The 26,518-nt window shown below is 42.1% G+C and overlaps 1 protein-coding gene across 1 annotated transcript in view; it reads left to right on the top strand.

Moving 5' to 3' along the window:
• CYTH3 (cytohesin 3) overlaps positions 1-26,518 on the top strand; it is a 125,591-nt gene that overhangs the window by 39,479 nt on the left and 59,594 nt on the right. The window contains exons 2-4 of the mRNA XM_018571864.1: positions 6,718-6,800; positions 13,574-13,638; positions 25,459-25,525. Of these exons, the coding sequence (XP_018427366.1) occupies positions 6,718-6,800; positions 13,574-13,638; positions 25,459-25,525 (215 nt within the window). The remainder of the gene's footprint in view (positions 1-6,717; positions 6,801-13,573; positions 13,639-25,458; positions 25,526-26,518) is intronic.

Here is a 26,518-nt window from a genome sequence, read left to right as displayed (position 1 = left end):
GACTGTAAAAAAAAAAAAAAAACCTTTTTTTTTCTAATGTCACTTTGCTGCTAACGAATTTTCGACCGGACTACTGCTAACGAATTTCGGACGAATCCCGCAACAAATTCAATTGCGGACCCGAATCCGAAAAACAAAATAACGCAAAATCCGAATCAAAATGAAACTAGACAAATTTTTTGCTGGTGCACATGTCTATCAATGTGCTATATTTATTCTGTGTAGAGAACAGAGCTGTGGGAGGGGCCCAGCAAGTCCACCCATTACAGGCTGCCTGCAGAAAACTATAGATGGGGCGCATACAAGACCAGTTACCCTGTACAAGAAGAGAGAGCAGCAGTGATCAGCCCTTATTACAGGAAGCGCCTGCACAGATGCAAAGTTTCACACTGGATTACTGCACAGATCTGAAACAAATAAACAAAGCACACCTAGATTGAAGTAAGAGTATACATGCCAGGAATATTTATGCAATATTTACTTATCCTTGGGTTGAGCTTGTGTGCTTGTATCTGATTGCTTAGTCTTCGCTTCCACTGAAAGTAACTGTGTTTTTATGTTTATATTTAGGTTGAATTTAGGGTTGCACAGATACCAAGTACCGTACTCGGTACAGGTACGAGTACATGTACCGATACTTTTGAGCTCCAAGACTAGACTAGAGAATAATTCAAAAATTAGGAGGCAGCTGTCATTTGTAAGGAGCACACGGAGCTCCTGGGATTTGTACATCTCTGTTTTAATGTACGATTTTGTTTTTATAAATAAAGTGATGCACAGATACCAGTTTTGCGAGTACGAGTACTGGTACTTGCCGAGTACTTACAAGTACGAGTACTGATACATTTTTGTTTATTCTCATGCAACGGTTTTTATAAAACAATACTGACTAATGATTTCAGGACACTGGAGGAGAGCCAGGTCCCAGCTGCAACAGCTGCAGCCCTGGTAGTTCTCATGAAAATGCCAAGTATCTGCACTGGTACTCAAAGTATCTGTGCATCCCTAGTTGAATTATATGTGTTTGAGACAGGTATAGTTTGTAGTTTACATTTATTGTCTTTATTCAACCTCAAATACTATGTAACTATGTAACTATGTCCGTTGACAATTACCCCTAAACAAAATATACACTAACCCCTAAACAAAATAGGAATTCCTTATGATTTTATAATGGCACTAGCTCCTGAGCTTTACAAAAGTATCATGAACCGTGAAGAAAGCAAAGCACAGTTTGTGTACCCGAACATTTTCCATTGCAGATGCCAATTGTATTAAAGCTTACTGGCTCCATTACAATACTTCCACAAGATCTGCTTATTTTATCTAATAGACTGTCATTGTATCTGCTTTTGGATATACTAAGCTGGAAGTGCAATGTTGGCTTCCTGCCAGTTATGTCTTCTCACTGTAGTCCAGATTGCACCTTTTAAAGTGGAAATGTCCTGTGCACACAACAGCATATTATTTATAGGAATACAAGAGAATCAACACATTTACTCGTTAAGTGCTTGTTCACACTGTGTCCAGATTCTGTCCAGACCAGAACAGTTAGCGCCTGAACCAAAAACGCATCGCAATGTATCCCTATGTGAATTCTGGGCTACAGTTCACACCTTTGCAGTGTTTTCCATTCCAGGCCGAAAAAAATACTGCCTTTTATAATGTCTTATTTAAATAATAAATAATGTCTTTATTTTTTTTCTGCTCTGGAGCACACCGGAACAAGAAAAACGCATAAAAAACGTACGGAAGACACTGGACCGCACCTAAAAGCCCATTTGAAGGTCCCAGTCACACCATATCCAATGTTTTGGCGTGGTCTGAGCCTGAAACACACTGGATCGCACAGATCAGGCTGGACCACGTTCTGGGGTGATGCCATTCATGTCAATGGCATTGCCGGCACGCCCCCCCCACCCGCAGTGCGATCGCCCACAACGGGACGTGAGGTACAGGAATGCCCTCCGTTGTAGTGCAGTGCGATCGGAAAAAAATAATGCATGCAGTGTGATGCTTTGGGCAATGTTCATCTGGGAAACCATGGGCCCTGCCATTCATGTGGGTCTTACTTTGACATGTACCACCTACCCAAACATTGTTGCTGACCAAGCAACCCCTTCATGGAAACAGTATTCCCTGATGGTAGTGGCCTCTTTTAGCAGGATAACGCGCCCTGCCACACTGCAAAAATGGTACAAGAATGGTTAGAGAAACACAACAACGAGTTTGAGACGTTGACTTGGCCTCCAAATCTCAGTCCAATTTAAGCATCTGTGGGATGCACTGGATAAACAAGTACAGTCCATGGAGGCATCCTCCCCCTTTTGTTTATGGTCAGTTGTGGGGCGGGGAATGCCCTGACCTGCAGCTGATTTGGCGGGAGTTAAATGTACCTTCTGAGTTCGAAGGAGCTCAGATTTGACTCTGGTTTGGTCCAGGTTTATCCCTTATCACTGTGCTGTACAAAATCTGTAATACTGCTCTTTATCACAGGAAGCTCCTGCACAGAGGCAAAGTTTCACACTGGATTACTACTGTTGAAGTAAGAATACATACCTTATGTATTTAGACAATGGAGTTCACAGGAGTTCAGCTTTAATGAATGTACCATTTAGTGCATGATGCTATCTAGGTGTAGGTATCCCAACTCTTCCAGTCTGTTTTGATTCAGCTGGTCTTTGAATATCTGTGCATCAAACGTATCTGACCTTGGAGAGAAACCTGCAGCAGGTTTGCTACATGGGATTCATTAACATTTGGGTGTGATGTTAGGCTTGCTATTAAAGTTGGCTTAAGCTAACAAATGTTTTGCAATGTTTGTCAAGCTAATTTTAGTTTACATCATTTCACAAAATGACTGTGTGCACTGTGCTGTCTGCTATATTCACCCCACCACTCTTTGTGTACACTGTGCATTATTCTCCACTCTTTGCACAATGCATTTTTTTTCAAATGCTTTACACTTCTCTACACTACTCTTTTTCTTACATACCCTTCCAGTATTTGCAGTTTCCTCCTCAGGTTTACCAGATTGCAGCTACATTAGAGCGTGGAAGGGTTTGAACCTCTTTCTGGTAACACAAGAGGGAGAGAAAATCCAAACTTTGACAGTTGTCACTGGAACAATGTTTACCATTAGGAGTTATTCCCTCACCTGCTGTTCCAGTGACAACTGTCAGTTTTAGCTCCCTACCCTTTGGTGGATAGTTGACCTAGTGCTCAGAGTTCGCACAGGACTGTCTACTAGCACTGGGGGGATCAAAGGAAATGATTACCACCTTTGTCCTACATGAACAAAGCATAGGTTGACTTTTTTACCTAAGGATGGTTTTATGACCTTTCAGACTATGGACTTTTTTTGACTCACTCTGAAGAGTTGAGTAATAAGTATACATGTACAGGAAGGTGAGCTGCGATCTCATAATGTGTTAACCACCATTTACTCTGCAGTCAACTAGATTTTACATTTATGTCTTTGCAATATTTTTATTTGTTGCCAGTCTAGCTCCTATTTAAAACAAAAGAGTTAAGAATGTAACACAGTCATGCATGCATATAATAGCCCCGTGTTTAGGTTTAGGCTAGTTAACCTGACAACTGCATGGGCTATTCTTAATCCTTTTCTTATGCTTCCATAGGTCAACCTCTGCTCCTTGATTTTTGCACAACAGTTTCTCTGTGTTCTAAAGTTTGGCTGGGACTCCGTATGGAGTTGGTGGTTGCATTTGTCCGTTCAGTCTCTTTTTGTGAGGTCCTGAATCTGCAAAGACTGTCCGGGCCAATCTGGGCCTCTCTAGAACACAGACTCCAACACTCTCGGAAATATGGAAAGAGGCTAGAAATATAGGAACTAATTCCAGAATGGCAAAACTTGTAAAAATAAAGTTAGCCTGACTTATGGTTAGATAAATACTTTTACTTAGTATGTTCATTTGGTGGGGTATGGAGTTGTGACAGAATCTCTCTTTAAGGCTTAAATCCAGGCAAACACTAAAATCCAACATTTAAAATACAAATATAGGATCTGTTTTACCTGTCAAAGTATATGTTTTTCTGTCCAAATCTTGAGATTTATAAAGCCCTGTCTGCTAACCTGACCTTTTTTTTTTCTGCTGCAATTAAGCAACACAGCATGGTCACCTCCCTGCCCCTATTTTGTGATTAGACAGGAAATGAGCAGCAGCAGACTGATTAAGTTATTTCTCCTCATGTCAGCTTTTTTAAATTTTGCATGCAGAACACTTAAATGACTCCAAGTGCTGGCCCTTCTTCTCCCATTCTAAGAGCTGCTGTATAGGAGACTACAAGTTACTGAAATAAAAATAAAATTATTTATTTAAACTAGTTCAGTTTAGGAATACATTTGATTTTTAGTTATAAATCCATAACTACATGTAGTGGTATGGGTTTTATCTTCTGGTGTTCAGCTGAAAAGGAGTGTTGGACCCCAATGATATATGTGCGCTTTTATGCACCGCACATTGCCACGCAATGTGCTGTGTTAGCGCAGCTGTTTCAAAATGTACGGGCAGCCAACACTCACCAAGGTGCTTAAAATTGCACATGATCATTTTCTTTTCTTCTAACATGGCAACACCCTAAAATGTGTTATGCCAGGCTACAATGCTGGAGTGTGGCTTTAGTGTGTCGCAGTGCCATTCAAAATGAATGGCAGTGCATACTATGTGTGTTACCACAATGGGACTGTGTGATACAGCCTTAAGGCTAGGACTGAGATTAAGGCTGTCCATACACTGAACGTTCTTTCTCGTTCAGCCCAAGGGTCCAAATGAGAAAAAATGCTTGATTTCCCTATCCATACTAAACCGTGTTTGATGGGGCAATCCTTCCAGCCGGCTATTGTATTAGGATACCCGAATAGTGACTGCAGCTGGTTGACTGAAGTCACTGTTTGACCAAGAATTTTTGAACCCATTCCTTCTCCTTAGGGTAACGGGAGGACACAAACTAGCGTCCTCCCGTCACCCTAGGCTCAGTATACCGCGAGCTGTAGCTCGCGGTATACTGAGACGCTGAAGCTGATCCCGACAATTGTGCCGGATCCGCCCAGCTGCGTGACTGACAGCTGGCTCTACCTATCTAGAGGCAGAGCCAGCTGTACCCTCCCCCGTCCGTTCCGCCAGTCAGCGCTGGCGGATCGGAGCGGGGAGGGTGAAATCCAGCCCCTCCCCTGTCACGGCAGAGAGCCGTGACAGGATCGAGAGTTGAGCGAACGCTGGTATGTGTTTGCTCACCTCCCGATCTACTGAGCCGACCTGTGACAGTCTCATTGTCACAGGTCTGCTAGAACTATGAGGTGAGTGAAAAGCACTCACCTCATAGTTCTCCTTTAAGGTAAAGGAACCATTAAATTGGGATATCTCTTTCTTAGCCAAGAACACCATGCCAAAAACTGACAACGCTGGCCTACCAGCAGTGAAAGCGCACATAACACCCCCTTCAGTATAGAAGAAATCAGAGCCATCTTGCACACACTGACCAGATCTGGATGCGTTTCTGCAAACGCATTCATGTTCCTTTTTGATGTGTTTTTTGATATTTTCCATTGGTATTTTTTAAGTCTCAGTTGACATTCTAGTGCGTTTCAGTGTGTTCTGGTGCGTTTGCAATTGTTTATATGTGTTTACATGTGTTGTGCTTCAGACCAGAGATATTTTTTTGAAATGTTCTGGAACTGAACGCAGTGGTGTGCACTAGCCTTACTCTTTAACCATAGGAATGAATGGCGATGCGTTTTTGGACCAGACAAAAAAAGTTCTGGTCTGGATCTGGTCCGCACATGGTGTTAATGGGCCCTGATATTGTGAAGCTGAATTTCTTATGATATGCTTATTAATTCAGGGTCATTGCCATGGAACAGGTCTCTGTCAACCCATTTCTCATGATGGTTTACCTTTTTCCTTCCCTGATAGATCTGTTTTGTGTAGTAGAGACAATTACAAGTTGTAGCACTGATTCCTTTTACATCTTTAAGTCCAATTAGTGTGTATTGTTGAAGTCTCTGCAGTATGGCAGCTTCATGGGGTGGGCCGCGTGCAGACACTCCGCTGATTACTTGTTTCAGAAACAGATCAAAGGACCAAGTTGAGCTCCTAGGGCTGCGGCACCCAGCTCTCCGCCACCCCTATAATCATACAATCCACTGTTACAGCTGACTTTTTAATGCAATATGCTGAATCCGTTTTAGCTAAAAGGCTTATTTCTGCATGCAAGCATGTACCTAACGCTGTGTTCCCAACCATCTATTTTCTTTGTTTTCATTTTGTACGTGTAAATATTTCATTATTTTTTAATATAGAATGTTGAACATAAAACAGAATTCAATAGTTTGTTTTATCAAGTCATCACAGAGCCTTTGCTTTTGTAGCTGCTGTGTGTTTCCTGTCACCGTGACCAGGCCGTGAGACCAGTAAACTGAATTAGTCCGTAGCCTTGGCGACAAGCAGTCCTTACGTAGGATGTCAGCGTGGCCTTTAAACAAACTGCAGCAGCGGGGTCTAAGGCTGAGAGGAAATCAAAGGATGGAGTTTTTAGCTTTGCTTCTTGTTTAGCTGTGGGTGCCATTGTGGCTTGAACATGTTTTTTGCTTTTATATTAATAGTGTTTTCTGGTCAGGAAGTGGTCATCGTTTACTGTAGAGTAATTGCATCTGCTCCGTGTGGGGAGATTCACATGAGTTCATTTCTTTTTCAGTTCCAGAAGACCTGTCATCAGAGGAAAGGGAAGAACTGTTGAATATAAGACGGAGGAAAAAAGAGCTTATAGATGACATTGAGGTAACAATTGCAATGTGCTGAGCAATGTTTGTGGGAATTGTTTGTTTTCCAGCTGTGGGGTATACGTCTAGGATTGTGTAACGTCCATAGACTCATTATTTTTTACACTTTTAGTAACTTCTGCAGATGCATTATTATACCTGTTGATCCTGTCAGAAATCTTGTGTCCTCCTAACTTCCTTTGGACTGAACTGATATCGCAATGTTACCAGCTTTCTCAGCTATCTTCTGTGAACTACAAAACAACTACCTTCTATGTAATGAAGGGGCGGGTTTTGTCCACATAAAGTAAAGCAGGCCATGGTGACAATGTTGTTTTTGTTTTTTTATACCTGGCAGTGACTGTTGTCACCATAGGACAGGAAGTGTTTTATTTGCAAAATCACCAGGCAAAGGGGAAAAAAGACAGAAAAAGGAAAATATTACAGCCACCTCATCTAATAAGCTGCAATATATTAATGTTTGTGTTTAGCTGCACTTTTAATCTTGGTTCTCTAAAATTAGGGATGCACTGATAACGGTTTTTCTGTATCGAGTACTGATATTTTACATGTTTTCAGTGCTCGCCGATACAGAGTACCAATACCTGTGCTTCTGCTGGCATGGAACCGGCTTCCCGGGCAATAAGGAAACCGGGCGGAGGGTAATGACATGCCGTCCAGCTTCCTTATTGCCAGGGAAGCCGGCTCCATGTTGTTCGGCCGGCTCGACTGTGATTGGCCGGGAAACGGGCTTCCCAGCCAATTAGCATAGAGCCGGCTTCCGGCCAATCGGGAAGCCGGGCGGCGAGTAATAACCCACCTCCCGCCTTCCTGATTGGCCAGGAAGCCCGCTCAATGCTGATTGGCTGGGAAGCCACCTTCCCAGCAAATCCTCAAGGAGCCGACTGATTGGCCGGGAAACCGGCTTTCCAGCCGGCTTCTTGGCCAATCAGGAAGCCGGGAGGCGGGTCATTACTCGCCACCCGGCTTCTTGATTGCCTGGGAAGCTGGCTCCATGTTCCCCTACGCACTGCCGGTCAGAGGAAATTCCAGTATCGGGGTAGGCATCGGAGCATTTGGTAGAGTACTCGCCCAAATACTCAGTATCCGCACTGGTACTAATATTGGTATCGTTGCATCCCTATCTATAATCCACTATAAGCGTTCGTTCGCACCAAACATACGATTTTGTTTTAGCATGTGGGCTGGTGTCTGTGTGCCAGTGGTGGTGGTATTGCCTTTTCCGCACTTCTCTGTCCCATTGTGGTGTGAACAGAACACACTTGGAGAACAAATATTTTCCCCTATGACGACTGGCGTTGATCGGGTGCAGAAAAACGCCAGTCACTGCACATGGTGTGAATAGGTGGTCAACATATTTCAAGGCTCATTCACACCAGATCCGATGTGTTGCGATCCATTACGTTGCAATACTTTTTCAACAGATGCTAACAGAAAGGCACCAAAAAATTAATGGGTTTGAATGGGGCTAGTCCGCACTGCTTCCTTAAGTTGTTACATTACATTGCACTGAAAAAAAGAAAGTAGATCAAGCACTACTTTTTTTTCAGCCCAGAGTAACGCAACAGATCTGGTGTGAACTAGACCCATTCATACCCATTGATTTTTTTTTTTTGGTGTCCTTCCATTAGCATCCAGTGCTAATGGAAGGACATATCGCAACACAATGGATCGGAAAGAATTCGAAAGTTACAATTTCAAGTCAATGGACCCCTCATTGCTTTGCGTTTTCTTTCCTATTTGGGTATGAACAGACAATTACTCAGGATATCGGTTTGTCTTAAAACCTGTGCTCTGTAAATCTTTCTCTCTCCCCCCCTCTCGCCCTTTTCTCTCCTCTCTCACCCCTCCCTATTTCCCACCCCATCCCTCTTCACCCACTTTATCTCTCTAACGCCCCCTGTTTCGGTCACCCCCCCGTTATATACCCCCCTTATTTCTCCTTTCTTACCCCCTTCTCTATCCCTCCCCTCTCTTGTACACAAAATGGGTTACCAACTGTGGGGAGTGGGTTGGACTTGTGCACAACACCAATGCCTCTATGCACTTTATTGAAGTGTTGTGCAGGTATCCTGTTCTCCCTGTATTTATTTTATTAATTTTCAGTTAGGATTGAAGAATATCTTTAAAAAATAGCACACATTTTACATTTTGATATCATGGTGCAGTAACTTCATTACAAAATGCCCTCCAATAGCAAAGGTTCTTAGTGCTTGTCCAAGCTGTGTGACCCAAGGCCACTGCAGTCTCTCCAATATTGATATGTTCTGGCTTGAAGGATTGCTTTGCTAAATGCAGCCCAATCAGTGATTGTGCCAATACATGTCATGGCAAAGGTTGCTAGCCATCGATAACTAAACTGTGAATCATCTCTAAGCTGGAGATGATCAGCGGATATTTTTTTCCCCTGTATGAGAAGCTGTGTGGGATTGTTCTCATACAGCTGAGTGTATGATTCAGCAGACCACTCATCATGGTGACACTGGTGGGTGTGGAATCTTTAGAGAAAGTAGCCGGCAGGAAGAGGCCAGCATATTTAGTGTCTTCTGTTTAAATGGGGTCCTGGAGAGTTTAAAAGATTTTGCAATCCCTGTGGATGCTTAGTAATCTTTGGAAATATGAAGACTTCAGTTAGCCATAATTAACTGTTCTCACACATCTGCACAAAATAAAAGGTCCAGCTAGCAGATGTGAAAAATCTGCATGTGTTTATCAGTTGTACCATGCAAGAGTATGCTAAACAGTGACTGACATTGTCTTGCAGAAAAATAAAGGTATTTAGGAAAATTGGGGACCCTTAGCAACCAGTAACAGCACTACTAATACCAGACTGAATTCTGGTGGGCTACTTCACTTTGAACTTGAAGCTTTGTTTCTTGCAGCACTATATAGGCTCTGTTTAAAAAAATGGAAGCATGAACACAAAGCTGTAGTTCAGCTTTAATGTGAGAATTGGAGAAAAAAATGTAAAGATTTAGGGCGTAAGTGTTCAATGACCTTGTGAAAACTGAAACCTGAAAATTGACTTTCTGTGTTTCCTTATGACAACCACTTTTGGCAGTGTCCATGCACAGATCTCCTGCTGATCGGAACAGTACTGAACGGATGTCATGTTCCCCTATGCACTGCCGGTCAGAGGTTTTTTCCTCCTTCTTGCAATGAGGAAAAACTGAACTAAAGAGACCCATGTTGGGCCCCTTTTACACATGCTTTCTGATTGGGCCCTGCTGTCAGTTTTTCGGGGGATCTGAACGGAAGTCTGTCAGTGTATGGGCAGCCAGATCTAAACAGATGGGTGTCTGTTTACATCCAGTTACCCCCAGCTATGGCCAGGTTCAGAAAAGCAAATGGATCAGAGATCCATTTCAGCGGACCTGATCATGCTGGATCGGGGTAACCTTAAAGGAGAACTATGAGGTGAGTGCTTTTCACTCACCTCATAGTTCTAGCCGACCTGTGACAATGAGACTGTCACAGGTCGGCTTAGTAGATCGGGAGGTGAGCGAACACATACCGGCATTCGCTCACCTCTCGATCCTGTCACGGCTCTCTGCTGTGACAGGGGAGGGGCTGGATTCCCCCCTCCCCGATCCGACAGCGCTGACTGGCGGAACGGACGGGGGAGGGGGGCGAGTACAGCTGGCTCTGCCTCTAGATAGGCAGAGCCAGCTGTCAGTCACGCAGCTGGGCGGATCCAGACATAATTGTCGGGATCTGCTTCAGCTGCGGCGTCTCAGTATAACGCGAGCTGCTACTGCGGCGTCTCAGTATACTGCGAGCTACAGCTATACTGAGCCTAGGGTGACGGGAGGACGCTAGTTTGTGTCCTCCCGTTACCCTAAGGAGAACTATGGGGAAAAGACTTAACCCCATAGTTCTCCTTTTTAATGTTAATCTTAACTGCACAGAAACAGAGGTGACATCCGTTCCAATCAGGAGGGGATCCATGCACGGTTTCCCTCCTGATCGGACCGTGGGAAGGTGGCCTTAGGTCTATGAGCAGGCAGATGTGCATCTGTTTAAACCTTTTTACTTTCAATCCATCACATTCAGGTCCGCAAAAAATTGAACACTTTTTTTTTTTTTTTTGTTGTCTTTTTTTAGACTTACTCGAAGGAAATCAGATGTAAACATGCTCACATCCGTTTACATCTGCCGGCCTATAGATTAACATTGGGCTTTCAATCAGATCTGCCTGAAAAACTGTCAGGCAGATCTGATTGGAATGCCACGTGAAAGGGGCCTTAGGTTTAACTTTAATTTTCTTATGTGCCTTAGCAGAGAAAAGAAAGTGATTGATAGCTGCACAAAAGATGTCAAATAAATCCACTAATCTGGTATTTCTCTTTACCTTTAATGCAGCTAGAGCAGTACCAGATTTGTTTTAAATACTTTGTGACCTTGCACAACGTGGTTAAGACTGGAAGAAGGAAGACCTGCACTAGGTGCCAGTCAGGCTTTGCGGTATATAACTCGAACAGGGAACATGCTGATAGGAGGAGAGAGAGCAAATTAAACAGAGGGTGACCTTGTCAAGTACTGTTGCTCCCTTGTTGTCTAGTTGGCAGACGCTGGCTGTGCAGTCTGCCAGGGATACCTGGATCACAAAACCGGCCACACAGAATTACAAACCCTGTAGCAAATAAGCGTTCCCATTTTTGTGTTTCAGCCGTGTATTTGGCCACTTGCCTGGAGTTCTGCTTTACTCGTAAGCTGGCCAACACTGCTTAGATTTTTCGAAAGAATTTTCGTATGAAAGAACATTTGTTTGACTTTCTAACAGTTGATGGGGTTAAATCGAAGACTTCGACCATAGTGACGAAAAAAAAGGAGCAGGATGGAAAATGTTTCTCGAACAAACAAAATTCTAACAGTGAATGTGGTTTTCATTTGGGAACCTACATTCATTCCAAAATTTTAGACCTGAAAATTACTTCAACCCCACATACATTATATATATTCTGAAAGCCAAGACTCTGTAGAATGAAATGGTGGCAGTTGAAATTTTTTATCTTGCACGATATTAGCGCAACGTATTATCAAACCCCAAAATGTAGTGGAAAATGCCCATAAATGCCCCAAAACACAATTGAATATCTATATTTCTTTTTATAAAATATAAAAGATGAGGTTACAATTAAATAGATACCCAACATGCCCACGTTAAAAATTGTGTGCATCCGTGAAACTGCAACAAAATTCAGTACCCCAAAAAGTCCATAGATGATGCTTTAAAAGCCCCCACAGGTCATCAGTTTAGAGATACACATTGGCCTTAGAATTATTGCTCTCACTCTGGCGTGTGCGGCAATACCCAACATGTGTAGCGGGATCGTCGTTTTCATACGTAGGCGCACCCAACGTGAAAACGCACGTGCTCGCGGGGGCAGGGGACTTTAACACATTTTAAAAATTATTTTTACATCTAATTCATTTAATATTTTAAAAACTGATTTTTTTTTTACTTGAATTGCTATCACATAGGGGGCTATGTCCTCCCATCTGATAGCATATTGGTGGGGACAGGTACTCTTTAAGGTGATGCTGGGGGTCCAAAAGACCCCCAGTGTCACCTTTACACTCCAAATAAGCTATTGAAGTGCAGATCGCAGAGTGCTGGGCTTCAGGAGCCGTGCAATGACGGCTACGGCACCGGAAGTGATGTAATCTGCATCGCTTCCGGTCCCATAGTACGGGGAGGGGATCATGAACGGAGGTTCGTCCATCTTCCCAAACCCCTAGCCGACGGTTGGCTTTACAATTGTAAACAGACGTCGGGAGTCTGTTTAAAGGGGCCCGGTGCCAGTGATGTATTATGGACGTCACTGGTCACTAAGGGGTTAATGTAATATAGTTTCATACTGACATGACATAGGGCAGGTTTTATTATCATTCGAGTTATACTTTAACTTGAACCTTAAGATAAACCGCGTGGATGGCCGACTCTCCCACTGCGTACATTGTATTCCGACAGCAGCACTAGCTGCTGTCAAAGTACCCAAATAGTGCTTGCAGCTGCAAGCACAGTTCAGCAGATGATTTTCCAGCATGTCCCTTCGGCTTCTATTGAGGGGACAGGGCTGTTGAGGGGATTCTTGCTGAATTGGCTGAAATTTGCTCTGTGTATACCCAGCTTTACTCATTTTATCTTTAATTGGCATAAAGAAGTTAAGAAATTTTTCTGAAAGATGGACTTTGTAATTTTGTCTATCAACCACCTACGTTTCCCTTTTTTATATTTTCATGTTTGAAAAGAAAGTCATTGATAGCTGTGACACTTGTTGCACATGAAGCTTTCCATTCTTCAGTCACACATTGCCCATTTGACCTTACTAGACCTTGTTGCCCACTTGTAAGAATCATCAGCCGTAAAATCTGCAGAAAGACGTCACTCCTTTGGTGTATTTTACAGGAAATGTGTTTGCTGGTCTGGCTCACGCCAACATCGCAGCATCGCAATGCTAACTATTGTCTTGAAACAACTATTCTTTCATCCATCTTAGTGATGTGATTTTGATGCACAATCACAGCGTCTAAAGCTTTTAGCTTTTGAACTGTTGCATGCTTCTTCAGAACAACGTTTTATACAGAAACTTGGAACTAAGAAGTGCCATAGTTGACCTGTGATGTGTAAGCCATGTTAATCCTTAGGAGGGTTCTCCTGTGCAATAATTATGTCAAAACCTCAACACTTCTACACTCCCATACGTAAAAGCAATCACTTTCATTTGGTATTAACTGCTTATTATTTTTTGTTTTAACTCCCTACAGAGGTTGAAGTTTGAAATTGCAGAAGTGATGACTGAAATTGACAATTTAACGTCTGTAGAAGAAAGGTAAGCATTTAATGAAACTAGGTTATTGTCTTTTAATGTAAGATGTATTGTTGGGAAATCTTTGTATAAATGACTCACTAGCTTTATTACCAGCTGTTGATTAAAGAACGCCTATCAACAAAATATAATAAATCTGCCACTGGAAGATCCTGCTTTATCGTGGTCAGGTTCACATGTTGGCCCACCACAGAGAGCTGTTCAAAAAGACTATACGCTGATCTTCCATAATATTATGACCACCAGTCTGATATTGAGTAGATCCCCTTTTGCTCCCAAAACAGACTTGACACATCGAGGCATGGACTCCACTAGACCTCTGAAGGTATGATGTGGTATCTGGCACCTAGTCATCAGTAGCAGATCCTTTTAAGTCCTGTAAGCTGTGAGGTGGGGCCTCCATGGATGGGATTTGTTTCTCCAGTACATCACCACAGATGCTTAATTGGATTGAGATCTGGAGAGTTTGGAGGCAGAGTCAACACCATGAACCCTTTGTTGTGTTCCTCAAACCATTCTTGAACCATTTTTGCGGTGTGGCAGGGTGCATTATCCTGCTGAAAGAGGCCACTGCCATCAGGGAATACCTTTTCCATGAAGGAGTGTGCTTGATCACAGCAATGTTTAGGTAGGTGGTACATGACAAAGTAACATCCACATGAAAGGCAGGACCCAAGGTTTCCCAACATAACATTGCCCAAAGCCTCACACTGCCTCCCTCGACTTGCCTACCTTTCAGGTGATCATTATGTTATGGCTGATTGGTGTATATTCATATGGGAAGAATGGATAGAAGTTAACCAATGCTGCTGGCATAGTCATGACTGGGGAGAAATGTCCATCCGAAGCCAGGATAGGCATCAGGATTTCAGAAAACATTAGCTACAGACAACACTATTTCAGCTTGTCTATGGTACAGTAAATTCTAAATAATAATATTTGTTCACCTATAATCACAACACGTAAGGAGAGTTTTCTACAGTGTTCAATATAATAACCACCATATTAGTGTTTAGTTTCTTAATTTCAATGGACATATATTAACTCTTGCCACCTCCGACGTGAGCGGGAAAGTCCCAAAACTTAAAAACAGGCAGCGCTGCCTGTTAACATACAAGTGATCCTCCGGCTATAGAGGCGGTAGATCGCTTGTATAAGCTGCCGGTCCGCGCCCCCCCCTCCCCTCCCGCTGTCACGCTGGTCCCGGGCCCCGGTGCGAGCCCAGGACCAGCATACTGGCTCTCTGACAGGGGATCAGAGGGAGATCGGTATACGATCTCCCTCCGGTCCGCTCTCTGCTGTCAGAATGCGGAAATTATGTATATTTCATCACTTCTGCATTCTGCTGTCACTCTCCAGCTTCAAACGCTATGTCCTAGGTGACAGGGGTCTTGGAGACCCCTGATGTCTCCATAAAGAGGACCTCTCACATATCTTTGCTATCACATAGGGGGTTTTCTTAGCCCCCTATGTGATAGGAATAAAGTTAAATGAAAAAAAATTACATTTAAAGTTACACATAAAGATTTAAAAAAAAAAAACTTTTTAAAAAGTCCCCACCCATACATACACGCATGCAAACGCGTCGGTTGCGCATACCTGCGAAAACCTTGATTGCGCCCATTACGCTGCACATGTTGCATATCGCCGCAAACGTCGCAGTGAGAGCAAAAATAATAACACTAAACTGATGAGTGGTAAAAGCTTTTAAAGCGCCGCCTATGGTCAAATTTGGGTATGGTAGTTTTTTGTGATTTCGCGGGTGCTCTCAATTTTAAAGCTTGACATGTTTGGTGTCTATTTACCTGATGTGACCCCATCTTTTAATATTTTACCGAAAAGTTGGCTGATAATAAATGTTTCCTAACATAATGGGGGGGGACTTTTTTCCCCAAAAATGTTCAGTAATTTTTCCTTTTTTAATATAGTAAAAAATAAAAACCCCAGTGGTGATTTAAATGCCACCAAAAGAAAGCTCTATCTGTCCCCAAAAAAAGGTATAAAATTTAATTTCAGTACAGCGTTGGATGGCAGAATTAATGTCAGTCAAAGTACCGCAGCGCTGAATGCTGAAAAATGGCCGGGCCAGGAAGGGGGTGTAAACACCTGGTCAGCAAGTGGTTAATGTGAGCCTTTGCAGTAAAACAATAAAATCCCAATATACAAAGTGCAACCAATTAAAATCTATTTTTTTTTACTGGTCTTCACTAAAAATAATTATAATTGGTTATTCTAGAATGCTACATTGTAGACCTAGCCCAGTGCTACCAATATCGCATACTATTGTAAATTGTCTTCTGCTTCTTAGAAGTATGTTATAAGGCAGCGGTTCTCAACCTGTGGCAAATGACTATTTGCCAGGGGTCGCCCGGGAGTCTCCCGCTATTAGATAGCGGATCCCGGCAGCCCGGGAGAGAAACACTTTCTCCCGGAAAGGTTTACTCTGCTCGAGCTGAGTAAACCTTTCCCTGCGATCGTTTTTTTTTTTCTGACATCGGGGGCCGCCGTAAGTCAGAAAAAAAAAACACCATAGGAATGCATAGCTACAATACTATTGGCTGTTTCACTTTGCAATAGCAAACTAGCTATTGCACCCGCCCCCTCTGCTGCTGCCAATCAGCAGAGGGGGACCTGAAGTTCTCCATCAGGTCCTCGTCTAGTGATTGACAGCAGCAGAGGGCGGGTCGCTGTGTGATTTCTGCGGTGCTAGGTGAGAGTCCGCCTCAGCCCTCTCATAGTGCAGCAGTGTCAGTTCTCCCGTCACGCCGCCAGATGTGGCTGCAGCAGCTGCGTCATCCCTACATTTTACCGTTGGGGGTCACCACAACTTGGCAAATGTTACCAAGGGGTCCCTGCCCAGGAAAGGTTAAGAACCACTGTTTTATAAGGTATGAACCTCAGATTCACCATACAGTCCCTAAATAATATTTTGCCTGATTTATATAGTCCATATTCTCCAACACATTCACTTGTGCCAGATGATTCACAAATATCTTTTTTTTTATAATTCCAAGTGCTGCTTTCAGTATTATTGCTCTATTGTTAAAGTGTCTGATTTTGTATGAGTCACCTGTTACATTTTACCACTTTGAACTAGGTGACTCCAAGTTTCACAGTGATTTCTTGCGGAGACGTGTTATGCTCCCTTGGTTCACTCCATTGCTTAATTTGCATTATCTCTCTGCAGTATTTACCTCCTAGCTTCATAGATCAAGAAATGTTGCCTTGCTTTGTCTGTATTTTACTTCTTAGATGCCTTTTAGGTTTTTTTAGGTACATAACAATAGATATGGTTAGCAAGACCAATAATAATGTTTGCAATCAGGTGATGTTAGCCTTTAAAGCATATTTAAACCCAAAACATAAATGTAATATATTGCAGCTTCCCAGTCCTTGGATGTGGTGTTTGCATTTGTTTTAATTTTTTTAGGCTAAGAAAATACTAATTGATTTTGCCTGTGTTGTCACTTCATGTGAGCAGAAAAGAAAGCACAAATATAATTCTTGTATAAACTACTAGTCCCGTCAATCCACCATGTAATGGAGATGAAAAGAGGCAGACATATTTGAAGTCCAGCCTGTGGGGCAACCATGACTCCCTCCATACAATAGAGAAATGAAAGTAGCCATGAAGGGACAGGAAGTGTGTTATTTGCATGATTACCTGGTGAAAAAGTAAAATTAAGCCTTTAAAAAAAAAACTTCTGCAGCCATCACATCTAAGGACTGGTAAGCTCCAATTATATTCAGTTTTTGATTTTGGGTTTAGAGGCTCTGTAGGATTTCTACAGCATCAAATATGAAATAATTTTTGCTCCGTTTACACAGTGCTGAGGTTGCAGTATGATCAGTGGTTATTGGTAGCTGTGCACCATTGACTGTTAAACTATGTTACAAAAGATGAAAACATTATGTTCTCATATTGTGAGAAAGTGGAGTTTTAAGCAAACTTTTAATGAGTGAAATATGGGACTGTTGTTTCTGGTCTCCTTCATTCCAGATGTAGTTTCTTGTTCAGCCCACCCGATTCCCCCATCCATGTTGAACAGTGTGAATGGGAGAATGCTTCCCGAAACTTCCCTGATGGGCAGTTGTATTCAGACAGCTGGTGCCCGTGGTTTTCAAAACATAAGTTTGTTAAAATTAAATATGTTCTCTTTTGGAGGTTAGGAGATTAAGGGGGGACATGATTTAATTGTATAAACTGTTCAACGGCGACAGCAACATTATTAACAAACTGTTTACGGTTAGCTCCGTAACAAAGACCAGAGGGCACCACCACAAATTGGTAGAAAGAAAATTTCTACACACGGGGCGCAAGGGGTTCTTCACAGTTAGATCGGTTATGGTCTGGAACTCTCTGCCGCAGGAAGTGATTTCAGCTAAGAGTGTGGAATCATTCAATAAGCTCCTGGATGAGTTCCTTGGAGACCACACCATAAAGGGGTGCAAGTACTCTTAAGAGCAAAATCACACATGGACTCATATACACGCACACACCTGCTCAAACATAAATGCATACAGGCAATAGGTTGGACTTGATGGACATATGTCTTTATTCAACCTCAAATACTATGTAACTATATAAAGGAAGTGAAGTAGTCACTGGCACTCCGAAGTCCTTTCTGCCATTTCTTCTATACAGGTATTTGTCACTTAACGACCGAGTTCCGTTCCTACGACCAGGTCGTTAAACGGATTGGTCGTTAAGTGAGGAACTCTATACAGTACTGTACTGCATTAGTACAGTACTGTATAGCGTTGCCGATGTACAGTACCGAACAGTGTACTGTACATCGGGCAATGAAAATACTTACCGGGACCTGCAGTGAAGATCGGAGGACACCACTTCCGCCAGCGACACGGCGCGCTGACGCACAAGGTCGGAGGTCGATCGGCGGTAAGTCGGTAAGCGAGGAACATCTGTATTGACATCAAACAGGTAATTTCACAATGCATGGCTAAAAACTGATCCCTTGAATCATACTGCAGAAAGGTTATTGGTTTGCTGATGACGGCATGTACACATATAAGTCTAACCTTAAGAGTCAAAGGTATGAGTATTCGCCATGCCATGCATTGTGAAATTACCTGTTTGATGTCTATTATTATACAGGATTTATATAGCACCAACAATTTGTGCAGCGCTTTACAAAACTGAGGGAGACGATACAGTTACTAATACAATTTTAGTACAGTAGGTAGGAGGGCCTTGCTTGTGAGAGCTTACAATCTAATAGGAGGGGCAAGTTCGGCTGACAATTTTTGGCCTGACTCCTTTGAAGAAAAGTCAATTGAAAAAAATTGACTTTTGTCAAACAGAAGGGTGCCGACAGGCACTCGGCAAGACGTGGCCGACATTTGTGCAGTCTATGAGCTGCTCTGGGCAGCCCCAATGCATAGAAAAGGCAAATTGCCTTGTTTACTATGAAGTCAGTCACACCACCATGTTATGGTACTTTTTGCACTGCAGTGGGTTGCGATGCAGTGCACCATATCGTAACATGCTGGGATGAATAGAACTGGATAAAATGTCACTTTGTGACATTTAATACAGTTAAAAATACAAGGTAAACAGTGTGATGCGCTGAAATAAGCATATTGCATCTTTTCACTTCATTGCACACAAGCAGCTGTGCAGTTGTGTACGCTGCTGTTGTGAACAGAGCACGCTGCTAGTGTGAACAAAACCTCAGACATCAATGCTCTGTGATCTGCATGTTTGCTCTTGGTAAGTAACACAATAGGGTTCCTTTTAACCCACTCTGATCAATTTGTTTAATAGAGGGCTTGGAAATCATTTTAAATAATTCTAAATTAAATGTCTCCTATACAGGTGTTTCATAAAGCTCAGTATTAATTGGTTGCTTTGTGATAGAAGCATCAACTCTTTAGGGAAATAAACCAAGAAGACATTTGAAGCTGTCAGGGAAGTCATTAATAATGGAAAATCAATGACAATCAATAAGACTATCTTAACTAACATTTGGACCAGATGGACATTAATTCACTGATGGATACTAGTAATTGAAAAACAGCAATTACACTCACTGGCCACTTTATTAGGTACAAGTTCTTGTCAATGCAAATATCTGATCACCCAATCACATGGCAGCAACTCCATTAATTTAGACATGTAGACGCGGTCAGTGGCGTCACAAGGGTGGTGCGGCCCGCATCACATGACACCAACTGCCCACACAGGTGACATGGACAGTCATTTTAGTGTCGCCTCCCTCTGGTCAGGCACTCAGTCATGGACATGACAGCTGCACGAGAGGGGAGGGGACCCAGCAGCATTCCTTATCACACCAGATAAAGTCCCCTTCTCTTTGCCAGCGTCTATCACCAAAATAGCTGCTGGCAGTGAAGTGCGCATAATGACATCACATGCTTACGTAATGACGTGTGGACCGGATGACAACCGGCCTGGTGGTGACCCTGGACATGGTCAAGATGATCTGCTGATCCACTAGTTGTTGGTGCCAAACGGACTGGTCTCAGATTTTCAGAAACTGCTAATCCACTGGGATTTTCACATGCAACTGTCTCTAGGGTCTAGCGAGAGTGGTCTGAAAAGAGAAAATATCCTGTGAGTGGCAGTTCTCTGGGCAAAAATGCCTCGTTGATGCCAGAGGTCACAGGAGAATGGCCAGACTGGTTCACGCTGATGGAAATGCAACAGTAAGTCATGTAACCACTCGTTACAACCGAGGTATGCAAAAGGACATCTCTGAACCCACAACACATCGAGCCTTGAAGCAGATGGTCTACAGCAGCAGAAGACCACACCGAGTGCCACTCCTGTCAGCTAAGATCAGGAAACGGAGGCTACAATTCGCAAGGGCTCACCATAATTGGACAATAGAAGATTGGAAAAATGATGCTGGGTCTGATGAGTCTTGATTTTCTGCTGTGACTTTCGCATTGTCTGGTCAGCATTTTTGCATAAACAACATGAAAGCATGGTTTCATCGTTCCTGGTATCGATGGATCAGGGTGGTGGTATTAATGGTTTGGGGGATATTTTCTTGACACACTTTTGGTCCCGGAGTAACAATTAAACATCCTTTAAATGCCACAGCCTACCTGTGTATTGGTGCTGACTGTGTCCAACCCCTTATGACCAGTGTACCCATCTTCTGATTACTACTTCCAGCAGTCTAATGTGTCATGTCACAAAGCTAAAATCATTTGAAAATGGTTTCTTGAACATTATAATGAGTTCATTATATTCAAATGGCCCCCACAGTCACCAGATGTCAATCCAATAGAGCACCTTTGGGATGTGGTGGAACAAGAGGTTAGCATCATGGATGTACAGCCAACAACTCTGCAGCAAATGCATAATGTTAACATGTCAATATGGACCAAACTCTCTAAGGAATGTTTCCAGCACCTTGATGAATGCATGCCATAAGGAATTGAGACAGTTCTGAAGACAAAAGGTTGTCCAACCTGGTACTAGCAAGGTGTACCTAATAAAGTGGCCAGTGAGCGTATATATCTAAAGCACACCTGAAATTGTATGCGGCCAAGGAGATTTAGGTAGATGGGGGAACCACTCTTGATTCTTCCCTAGTTGAAAATGTCCACTTTGTTTGAAGACTTATTACAAATAAGCATTTATGCTGTTTTTATACCTTGTGTCCGTTATTGTTAGGAGTGAAGCCTTACCAAATAATCTTTGAAGTTTCCAAAGGTCTGCCCTGTCTTTTTGGATAGACCAGCCTTTGGGAAGAGTGCCCCCACTGCTGCTACTGCAGAAAGCGCCATCCTCCTTTCCATCTCCCGCACATGCACAGTGTGTTTTGTCCCCAGTTGCACCTGCTGAGCTCATCCGCGGTAACTGGAGACACACTGCGCATGTGCTAGGTGTTGGGAGTGGATGAGCTCAGCAGCTGCAACTGCAGACAGAGCACAATGCACATGTGCGGGGGATAAAGAAAGAGATGATGCTTGTTCCAATAGTTTGTCCATCCTAAAGAAGACAAGATGGGCCTTTTTGGAGACTGTAAGGATTACGAGCAGTATATCCTTGCAGTGCGGGAGAAGCCCCACTACAAGAGTTAACTTTTGAAAATCCTGCAGATAATTGTTCTCGTGTCAGACAATCAGATTGTTGTCTTCATACTTCTATAGTTTAGGGCAGTGAAACTGAGGATCCGTTTAGTTGCTATGAATTACAAAAGCATTTGTTCTTCAGACTCTCTGATTAGCAAGCCCCGCTAAACTTTATCAGACAGCCAACACGCTATTGTCACTTCTAGATCGCGTGTCACACTGATCATCCCAAAATGCCTGTAACATCTCGGGAAATGACAGAAAATTGGATTTCACGTTGCATTAATATTTTAGATTGCAGAAGAGCCATGATTAGAATTATGAAGGATCCAATTAATGTTCTATTTTCAGTAGTTCTCATGATGGTCCTCGTGCAGTTTTGCCTACAGGCAAAGACACAGCAGCCAAGTGTCAGATACATGTTATCTTGTGTCCAATTCTTGGTAGGATGTGCTTAGGACAGGATCATTTTCAGTTTATGAAATTCACCATTCGGCTGAACATTTGACTGGGGAATTTGTCATGGGACATCATTTGAGTAAAGTATATAAGCTTTTAGGCTACAAAACCACATTATTATTTTCATGTCATATTGCCTCATTAGAAACAAATTCTACGTTTTAGTCTATTGTTTAAACTCTAGGCTTCACTCTCACTTTTGATGATATTTTAATCACGTCATGTAAGAAAACTTGAATGAATGAATTAAGATTTCATTTAAAGGGCAGTAGTATGCAGTAAATTATTGCATCTAATCAAACATTTGGAACTACTGCTTTCAGTTTCTCCATGCAGGGGGGTTTCCACACATCATGCCTTGTACATTAAAAAAAAAACTTATTGGAAGTGTACACTCCATGCAGGTCTCTGTGGTGTAGTGCCATCCAGTGCGCTGTGGAAAAATGAAGCATCAAACCGGAGTTCTGGTGTGAACGGGGCACATAGAGAACAGTTGTTTTTTTGTGCTCTGGTGGTGACTGGCATTGATGTGGTCCTGAAAAATGCCAGTCATTCCACATAATGAGAATGGGCCCTAAGGCTACATTTCACACTACAACACCTTCATTTAGCTTTTCTAAATGAAGGAGTGGTTACCTGGGAAGTGTAAACAATTGTTATGCTTCTCAGATCACTTTCTCCTGTGTTTTAGATTTACCTGCTTTAAAGCAGGTTTTGCTTAATTTAGGTGCGTTTACGTGTGTGGAGCAATTCTAATCGGACCCTGGATGCACAGAATTATACTTTCTCTAAACACAGCTAAACTGAATGCACCCAAATGAAGTTAAACACTCAGTTTGAATGATAGCAATAAAATCTTTATATGCATTCAGAAATGTCCTCTGAATGCATATAAAAGCAGGTTTGTTAATGCCATTGTGAATGAGGCCTAAATATGGCTATATCTATACTGTTCCACCATTGGGAATGGTAGAGAGTTAGGAATCCTATGCATCTTAGGACATGCTGGTGTACTGTGATCTTTTAATGGTCCTTCCACTGGTATAGCTTTCATTTAGTAACAAAGAAGGGTTTCCTATATTTTACATGGGCAGAACTGAACTTGGATATATGCACATTGAAGGAAGCACTTCTTTTCTATACGCAAAGGTCAAGCATGTTAGTCTTGTGTTTTGTGGGTCACATATGGCCCTCATGCTTATTCTTACGACCAACTGCTGGTTAAAGAATTTGAAATACAGTGTCATGTTGCTTGCTCAAGAAAATATCTATATGAAGAATGCTAGATTGCTGACATCCTTCTGAAAATGCCTGGTGTCATGCTGGTGTCTGGCCTTCAGTACCTTCTGAGGCATTGACCCAGAACAAGTATGTAGACTGGGACTACTGAGGCCAGAGACTGCAACTTGTGTGCAGTTTAGACCGCATTCACACTTGTAAACTGGAGTAGTCTCACAAATTGCTGTGTCAGACTTGTTGGCGGCTGCTCTAATGTAATGGGACATGCTGCGATTATCTGCAGATAATCACCCCTCAATGCAAACTGTTTGCATCCAGGAGCGATCGTCCGCAGGTAATCAGTGCATGTCTGATTACATGACAATGGCACGTTTACATGAGTCTCACAGAGCAATTTGTAAGACTGGTCCAATTCACAAGTAGTTTTGTATGTTTATTCCCTCTATTAAAAAAGGCAAATATGTAATATCAGTTGCTATACTGTATATTAAAAAATATATAATTCATGTCTTTAAAGTAGAACTCCAGCCAATACTTTTTTTTTTTTTCAAGTTTTGAATGTTGTAGGAAAGAAAAGGGGAAAAAAAAATCTGGTCTGGTTTTTATTGATTTACTGTATCTATTCTGACTACTATCATGAATCAAAGTGAAAAATCCCTCCACATTTTCATGGATGTCCCTGGAAAAATCATAGAGGGGGTTTCATCTTATGGGGTCTACAGCAAACGTGGAATTTCTCCCCCATTGATGTCTCTTGGATAGGAAGTGAGGGTTATTTTTCTGGATGTCCATAAAAACATACAACTGATAAACTTACACTACTCTGTCCAGAATTAAATAAAGCACATTGGGTGGAGTTCTACTTTAATTCCGGAATAAGTAGTGTATTTTCTTATCTGGACAATTGCTACCCTTAAGAGAGTTAATGATACCCACGACTTTTTTCCCCACTTTCATTTAAGGCAGACAAACCTGAGAAAACGGAATTGTTAGGCTCCATTTACACTTGGGTGGGTGGGACAGTGCGCCTGCGTGTATGAGCATTTTCGTGTGTTGTGCATAGGGCCGCCCATTCATTTCACTGGATAGCCCTATGTGTGACAATCGCATCAAAGAAGTCTCTGCACCCTTTTTACAAAACGTGTTGCACCTAAATGCATGGTTAAAGTGCATGGCGCATCAATGTGCATTGGGGTACCATTAACAATGAATGGCACTGCCGTGCGTCAAGTGTTTTGGCAACGCGTTTTAAAATGTGCATCTTCACACGTTACTGCAACGCACAGATTTGAATGGAACCTAAGTGAGCAACAGAATTCCCCCTCTGATTTCCAAAATGTTTTCAAAGAAACAGAGGCTCTGTTTGTTGTGATTTAATGCTGGCCATACACTGAGTTAGGTGGGTGGCCCTGTCAGCCGCCTCCCAACCAACTGACATCTTCGATTAAAAAATCCAAGGAAAATTGTCAGCTGAATAGTGCCTGCATTCAACCAGAGGAAATCACTGTTCAGGTATTTTGACAGCTGGCGGGGGCGACTGTCAAAATACAATAAGCCGAGCGGGAGATTCCTTCATACATGTTTTTAGTGTGGATGGAGCAATCTGTCTGACCTGCAGGCTGAAATAAAAAAAACCTGTAGGCAGCCGTACACTGAAAAATGTTCAGTATATTACTTACATGAATAAGGCTCAGTATATTAAATATGTAAGCACATTTATTTTTTTTGTAATCAAAAATATTTGGTCGGCTTTTTGTTTGACCTATTTTGGATGAAATCATCCTACTATAGAGATTGCAGCTCTTTGTACTGCTGGTAAACGCTGATACATTTGCAGCCTCCCTCCATTTAAGAACAATTAGCAGAGCACAGTTAATGGTTCCCGAAGAGGCTTAAAGCAAATCTGATAAAAGGGCACTCCATCCATTTTCTGATTTTAGTAACCACATTAACTGCTTGGGACATTCATTTTGTTCAGTTACTGTGTAGAGATTTAGGAGCCTACAATCATGTGCATGGAGTTTATCTTATCTAAATGTTGTTTTGTCTTTATTTTTGCAGTAAAACTACACAGAGGAATAAACAGATTGCTATGGGAAGGAAAAAATTTAATATGGACCCTAAAAAGGTAATATGCAATGTCACAATCTATTGCCCCTTTTTTTAAAGTGGACCTGTCAGATATATATAAAAGTATTTATTACACTGTGCCTGGTCATGGTAGATTATGTATACCTTGAACCCAAGGCTTTTCAGATCATGATCATTTTGTCAAATTTGGAATTGTACATAAAACATCCAAATCTGAATTAGTTGTGCTTAATGAAAACATTAGTCTATATTATTATTATTATACAGGATTTATATAGCGCCAACAGTTTGCACAGCGCTTTACAATATAAGGAAGACATGACAATTCTAATACAATTCAAGACAAGAGGGTAAGGAGGGCCCTGCCCGTCAGGGCTTGCAATCGAAATATTTGAAAATGCAATAAGTATTTATCCTTTTATAAACTGAAAAGTGTAAAATATATCCTCCTGTTCTGTGTAGCAGTAAGGGTCTCCACCAACAGTATACAGCATGGCTTCACTAACAGTATACTGCACATCTCCAGCATTATTTTACAGTCCTTTCTTCTCCCCACTGAAGCAGTATACATAATCTTTCAAGCAGGCATCAGGAATTATTTGGCTGTCACCTATAGACAAGTATCTCTGTCTAGGAAGTAGATGCTAACCTTTGTATGGTGCCTGTACAAAGATGGTGCTGACCTTCTGGGGGAAAAGATCAATGCATTGTCAGGGGAAGTATTGTGATCTATTTGAGATGTAATAATAACCTGAAGATATTGCACTTACAGATACTTAAGGATATGTTTCCAGCTAGTTCTAGTGTTTCGTCAGCCAAAACCTTTAGTGTTGAATAGACTGGGAAGAAATTGGAACCTCTGGCGAGTTTATTGTTGTCTGAGACTTCTTTCTTTAGGGGATTTAGTCTTACTTTCAGTCATGGTGACAACATTATCATCAACTGAATCTTGGGCAACAGTTAGTCTCACAGAGGTTTTGTTTCCTCCTTTCTCGACCCTCCCCCCCCCCCCCACAAAAAAGTCGGGGTA

Source organism: Nanorana parkeri, unplaced genomic scaffold (genome assembly GCF_000935625.1).
Source record: "Nanorana parkeri isolate BGI_ZX_2015 unplaced genomic scaffold, ASM93562v1 scaffold3, whole genome shotgun sequence".
Taxonomy (NCBI): domain Eukaryota; kingdom Metazoa; phylum Chordata; class Amphibia; order Anura; family Dicroglossidae; genus Nanorana; species Nanorana parkeri.
Note: the sequence above shows the minus strand (reverse complement) of the source record. Positions and strands in the feature narration are given on the sequence as shown.